The 7,011-nt window shown below is 39.6% G+C and overlaps 1 protein-coding gene across 1 annotated transcript; it reads right to left on the bottom strand.

The window, feature by feature from the left end:
- Positions 1 to 6,308: 6,308 nt before the first annotated feature.
- LOC136154747 (histone H2B-like) lies at positions 6,309 to 6,734 on the bottom strand. Its single transcript, XM_065916905.1, has one exon. It carries the CDS (start codon positions 6,732 to 6,734, stop codon positions 6,309 to 6,311), a length of 426 nt encoding a protein of 141 aa, XP_065772977.1.
- Positions 6,735 to 7,011: the final 277 nt, after the last annotated feature.

Raw genomic sequence — 7,011 nt, 5'->3', positions numbered from 1 at the left:
GAAGCATTCACCTGGCCCTAAGAAATCATATATATAGGATACATAAGAAATCATAAATAATTGCTGCCTTAATCCACTAAGTTTTGCAGTAATTTACAATGCATCCTTTGATAAATGACATGTTATTATTAAAAATTCAATATTTTTCATATTGCACAAGGATTTGGATTCCTTAATTCATCAAAGAAATCTGTATAAGTAAGATTTTCCCTCAATATTCTACATTTATATGTGTTTGAAGAATTAAAAAATTGTAACTATACCACCTAGTAAACATTATACCAGCATTTACCTGTGAAAAAAAGAAATGGTTTCAATAAAATGGAAAAGTCAACAGCTATGCCCACCTATTACTCAAAACTCTTGTCTTCTCTGGATTGAATTCCTTTCCCTAATACATCTGTGCTGATGTACTAAACCCTAGTACCTGACATGTAATACTGATACATGTAATACATGTATATGGAGACAGGATTTATGCTGGAGGAATCAGGTTCAACTGGGTTCATTATGATACCCCCAATCCAAAATGACCTGTATCCATATAAAATTGGGAAATATGGACACAGAGACCTTCATATAGGGAGGAAACCATGAGCAGATATGGAGAGGCGGAGGGCCACTGCCACCTCCACAAGCCTAAAAGAGAGGACTGTAACAGAGGCTTCCTTCTCATCACTCTGAAGGAACCAAACTAGCTGACATCTTCATTAGGATTTCCAGCCTCCAAAAGTGTGAGACAATAAGTACATACTGTCCCATAAACTGAACTCTGGCATCTGTACATCAGTTTCAGATAACTAATATGATATTTTAAAATCACCACAATTAGAAACATACAACGAAGCAAGTAAAGAAGGAAAGGGCCAGCAAATAATCTCTCTTGATACCCTCTATGTTATAAAGAAAATAATCACGCATGACACCCTCTGTCTTAACTATATGTTGTTGTTGCTCAGTTGCTAAGTCTTGTCTGACTTCTTGTGATTCCATGAACTGCAGCACACCAGACTTTCCTGTCCTTCACTATCTCCCAGAGCTTGCTCAAACTCATGTCCACTGAATCAGTGATGCCATGCAACCATCTCATTGTTTGTTGCTCCCTTCTCCTCCTCCACTCAATCTTTCCCATCATCAGGGTCTTTTCAAATGACTCAGCTCTTCGCATCAGGTGGCCAAAGTATTGGAGTTTCAGCTTCAGCATCCATCCTTCCAATGGATATTCAGGGTTGATTTCCTTTAGGACTGACTGGTTTGATCTCCTTGCTGTCCAAGGGACTGCAAGAATCTTCTCCAACACCACATTTCAAAAGCATTGATTTTTCAGCACTCAGCTTTCTTTATAGTCCAACTCTCACATCCATACATGACTACTGGAAAAACCATAGCTTTGACTAGACAGATGTTTGTTGGCAAAGTGATGTCTCTGCTTTTTACTACACTGTCTACCTTTGTTATAGCTTTTTTTCCAAGGAGCATGCGTCTTTTAATTTCATGGCTGCAGTCCCCATCCGCAGTGATTTTGGAGCCCAAGAAAATAGTCTGTTACTGTTTCCATTGTTTCCCCCATCTATTTGCGATGAAGTGATGGGACCAGATGCCATGATCTTAGTTTTCTGAACGTTGAGTTTTAAGCCAGCTTTTTCACTCTCTTCTTTCACCTTCATCAAGAGGCTCTTTAGTTCCTCCTCACTTTATGCCATTAGGTTGGTGTCATCTTTGTATCTCAAGTTGTTGATATTTCTCCAGGCAATCTTGATTCCAGCTTGTGCTTCATCCAGTCCAGCATTTTGCATGATGTTCTCTGCATAGAAATTAAATAAGCAGGGTGACAACTTATAGCCTTGATGTACCCGTTTCTCAATTTGGAGCCAGTCCACTGTTCCATATCTGCTTCTAACTCTTGCTTCTTGACCTTCATAAGGCTCCTCAAGAGGCAGGTAAGGTGGTCTTTAAGAATTTCCCACACTTTCTTGTGATCCACACAGTCAGACTTTATCATAGTCAATGAGGCAGAAGCAGATGTATTTTTGGAATTCCCTTGCTTTTTCCATGATCCAAAGCAAATCAAAATATAGGCAAGGATTGAAATCCCACAGAATGTTCTCTCTCTATAGATGTACAAAACTAGAAATCAGCTTAAAAAGAAAATAGAAAATCAGTTTCTTCAGAATTCATCAATACACTTACAGAAAAATGACATAAATAAAATTCAAATAAAAATTCTCAAGGGACATGAAGAAAAAACAATTGAAAAGATTTGACCCTTAACATGAACTTTAAATGTCTTGAGGTAAAATGTGATATCTTAGATTTTATATTACTAATAATCCTTCTCTAAATTGATGCAAGAGGCTTAAGACATGACCTGATCTGAGTTCATATTTTATCCATATGATTAAACAGAAGTAAGGAACCATAAAAGAACAGGCAAACTATCACAATTCCTTCTCACTTAATCTTCAGGCTGAATTTCATAGAAAGGCTATTATCTGTTCAGCCCTGGTCACTCAATCATACTTTCAGTTCGATGGCTGTGGCTCACAGGCTGCCAGTTGACCATTGATTATACCAGTGAAGATAGGAGGTTGAGCTGTTCTCTCTGGACACTCACTAATGGATGTAAAATTGTAAGTCATGAAAGTTTGTTTTAAAGATCTAAAGATACTCTGCTAGAAAAAAAATTGTATGAATTTTAAAAAGATTTTCAGGAACCAGGTAACTAGAAAAGTTAAATCTTTGTGAAAAAATCATTTTGCCATTTCTGTTCAGTTCAAGTCAGTTCAGTTGCTCAGTCCTGTCTGACTTTTTGCAACCCCATGGGCTGCAGTACACCAAGTTTCCCTGTGTATCACCAACTCCTGGAGCTTACTCAAACTCATGTCCATTGAGTCGGTGATGCCATCTAACAATCTCATCCTCTGTCATCCCCTTCTCCTCCTGCCTTCAATCTTTCCCAGCATCAGGGTCTTTTCAAATGAGTCAGTTCTTCGCATCATGTGGTCAAAGTATTGGAGTTTCAGCTTCAGCATCAGTCCTTCCAATGAATATTCTGGACTGATTTTCTTTAGGATTGACTGATTGGATCTCCTTGCTATCCAAGGGACTCTCAAGAGTCTTCTCCAACACCACAGTTAAAAAGCATCAATTCTTTGTTGCTTTGTTTTGTAGTCCAACTCTCACATCTATAATGACTACTGGAAAAACCATAGCTTTAACCTTTGTTGGCAACGTAACTAATTTGACCTATGTTGACCTTTGTCTGACCTCTGTTGGTTTTCACCTTGCTTTTTAATATGCTGTCTAGGTTGATCATAGCTTTCCTTCCAAGGAGCAAGGGTCTTTTAATTTCATGGCTGCAGTCACCATCTGCAGTGATTTTGGAGCACCAGAAAATAAAGTCTCTCAGTGTTTCCATTGTTTCTCCATCTATTTGCCATGAAGTGATGGGAACAGATGCCATGATCTTAGTTTTCTGAATGTTGAGTTTTAAGCCAACTTTTTCTCTCTTCTCTTTAACTTTCATCAAGAGGCTCTTAGTTCTTTGCTTTCTGCCATAAGGGTGATGTCATCTGCATATTTGAGGTTATTGATATTTCTCCCGGCAAACTTGATTCCAGCTTGTACTTCCTCCAGCCCAGCGTTTCTCATGATGTACTCTGCATACAAGTTAAATAAGCAAGGTGACAGTATACAGCCTTGATGTACTCCTTTCCTGATTTGGAACCAGTCTGTTGTTCCATGTCCAGTTCTAACTGCTACTTCTTGACCTGCCTACAGATTTCTCAGGAGGCAGGTCAGGTGGTCTAGTATTCCTGTCTCTTGAAGAATTTTTCACAGTTTATTGTGATCCACACAAAGGCTTTGGCGTAGTCAATAAAGCAGAAGTAGATGTTTTTCTGGAGCTCTCTTGCTTTTTCGATGATCCAAGGGATGTTGGCCATTTCTGTACTATATATCAATCCCCATTTATAAAATTACTTGTATGCTTTATCTGGCATATGTGTGATAATATAGGGAGTGGATGGGTATGTTTGTTTCTTCATTTTGTCTATTGCATATCACCTATGAAATACTTCTGAAGAATTCCACATTATACTTATGGGAGAATGAGAATAAAATAGGAAATGAAATTACTAGGAAAATAATTTAGACATTATAGAACTCTATCATGTCTGAACTCTATCATGGGCTTCTCTTGTGGCTCAGCTGGTAAAGAATCTGCCTGCAATGTGGGAGACCAGGGTTCGATCCCTGGGTTGAGAAGATCCCTTGGAGAAGGTAAAGGCTACCCACTCCAGTATTCTGGCCTGGAGAATTCCATGGACTGTATAGTCCATGGGGTCGCAAAGAATCAGACATGACTCTGTGACTTTCACTTCACTATCATGTCTGACTGACCTAGTGAAGCACTAAATCTAGCCTCAAGAAAAGGCTGGGATTCTATAATTTCTCTAGTTTTCTCTCATTGTTTGGCTGATAGTGACATCCTTTAGCAGGTTTCTACATCCAAATCCAGGGATAATGAGATTTTCTTTTAATTTTGAAAAATTTTATTGAAGTTTAGCTGAGTTACAATATTATATTATTTAAGGTGTACAACGCAGTGTTTAATAGTTTCATGTATTATACTGTTTAAAGTTGCTACAAAAATAATCACTATGTTTCCCTTTACTCCTCAGTATATTCTTAAGAGTTCAAGAAATTATAATTTAAAATATGATGTAATATTTGATTCTAATGAAAATCATAGAAAATTACAAAGGATTGAAATCATGTAGTGCATTTTCTCTGCAATGTTGTAGTAAGCTAGAAATTAATGGAAAAATAAAGGAATTGGAAAATTACCAACTACATTGAAAGTCAGCTACATACCTACAGAAAAACAAAAGAACAGGTCAATGCACCAAGAAAAAACACAATGGATATTAAATTTAATAAATATTATCATAACATTAACACTCAAATTACTTGAACTACAGGAAGGAGTCATCTGAGTTCTCTGATTGCTGAACATCCTTCTCTTATTTTGATGCAAAGAGCTAGAGACATGTCCCACTACCAGATATGGATGCCTGTGCTTAAATCACCATGATTTAAGCAAGTACTTGAACAGAAAATCAACAGGAAAACCATCACACCTCCTTCCTAATCAATCTCCAGGGTAAAAATCACAGGAAAGCTGTTATTGGCTCACTCCTGGTCACCCCACCACACTTTGGGCTGATCGTTTGGCTCACTGAGCTGCCAGTCCCATTGGCTGTTGCTATGGGGACTGTGGCTACAGCTTTTGTCACTTGATGACCTCATTATCTGGGAAAAATTTCACTTAAACCAAGATTTTTGCATAAATCCCCCAAAGCCTGCAAAAAGACAAAAAATAAACAAGATAAATCTGAATTAGGTAGAATACTAATTTCAGAAGGTATATTGCTTGATTCTAGAAAATTAGATTTTCAAATTTTACACTGCAGTGGGTCCTATTTTATGTATTTAAATACATAAAGTTTTAACCTATTTTATGTATGAGGTCTGTTGAAAGAGTATGAATGGGTAAGTATGATTTTTATATCTGCTGTGTGAATGCATTCTAAGTCATGGCTGACTCTTTGTGACCCTATGGACCATAGCCCACCAGGCTCCTCTGTCCATGTGATTCTCAGTCACTTCAGTCATGTCTAACTCTTTGCAATTCCATGGACTATAGCCTGCCAAGCTCCTCAGTCCATGGGATTTTCCAGGCAAGAATACTGGAGTGGGTTGCCATGCCCTCCTCCAGGGGATCTTTCCCACCCAGGAATGGAACCTATGTCTCGTACATCTACCTGCATTGGCAGGCAGGTTCCTTACCATTAGTGCCACCTGACAAGCTATTTATATCTGCTACTGCATTTTATCGATTTCTGTATCTCACATAAAAATCTCTGAATGGCACTCCTATATACAAGTGAGACAATGACAGTATGAAAGGTCAGTGAAATTTTCATGGAAAGAATTTTGACCATAAAGATCCTTAAAGTGGCTGAAAAAGAAACCCTGGATAGAAATGACCACTTAGGAAAGTGAGGAGATGCAATATGGCTAAGAAAAGTTCATGATTTTCCCTGGAACAATTGACACAACAGACACATATTGATGAAGTTTATAATGCGTTCCTCAGGGTAGAAATGTTTTAACCATGGACAGTAGGGCACAGGTCGAGAACGCAGAGTACATATAACTGTTCAGTGCTACAAGTCTTTTCCCACCAAGTGAGTGGCTCTGAAAAGAGCCTTTGGTTTCCGATGTTCTGGTTGTCTGGGGTCGGCCTATCTGCTGGTGGCGTATTTGATGACTGCTCTGGTGGCCTCCGACATGGTGTGCTTGCTGATCTCCCCAGACAGCAGCAAGTGCACAGAGGTCTGTATCTCTCCGGAGGTGATCGTGCGGCTCTTGTTGTGGGCCAGGCATTCAGCCTCTTTGGCAATGCACTTGAAAATATCCATCATGAAGGAATTCATGTTGTTCACGGCCTCCTGTGAGAGACTCAAGCCCATGTGGACTTGCTTCAGCACCGTGGTGAAATAGCTGGCAAAGCTTTCAATGTTGTTGGAACGGCAGCAGCAGTGATGGCTGCAGCGACTGCAGTCATGGCGGCCATTCAGTCTTCTACTTTGCCTTCCTTGGTTTTGTTTCAGAGGGCTCAACTTTGAAGGTGTGCAGGTCTTCCTCAGACAGCTTAGACGATGGCTCATCCATTTCGGGCTCACCTTCCCCACAGCTCAGTGGGAAGTATAGGGCAGCTTCTGAGGGCTGGTGCCGGCTTTATAATCCCTGCCTGCCCTGCCATCATAGGCAAGGTCCATATCTGACTGGATAAAATTCAAGTCAGTGAGGCCTGTCACTAAGTCACCCCACGTCACATGTCAGTGAATGCCGCTCCCCCTGTGACCCCCTGTGGATCAATTACAGTGGGAATCTTTAAACTTTCTGTGACCTCTGACGGAAAATCTTTGAACTATGCCGCATGTA

This window comes from Muntiacus reevesi, chromosome X (assembly GCF_963930625.1).
Source record: "Muntiacus reevesi chromosome X, mMunRee1.1, whole genome shotgun sequence".
NCBI classification, from domain to species: domain Eukaryota; kingdom Metazoa; phylum Chordata; class Mammalia; order Artiodactyla; family Cervidae; genus Muntiacus; species Muntiacus reevesi.
This window is presented reverse-complemented; position numbering and strand designations above follow the sequence as displayed.

Bases quoted from the DNA above. Each gene is read 5' to 3' on its own strand.
- LOC136154747 (XM_065916905.1), bottom strand. From the start codon at position 6,734: ATGAGCCATCGTCTAAGCTGTCTGAGGAAGACCTGCACACCTTCAAAG.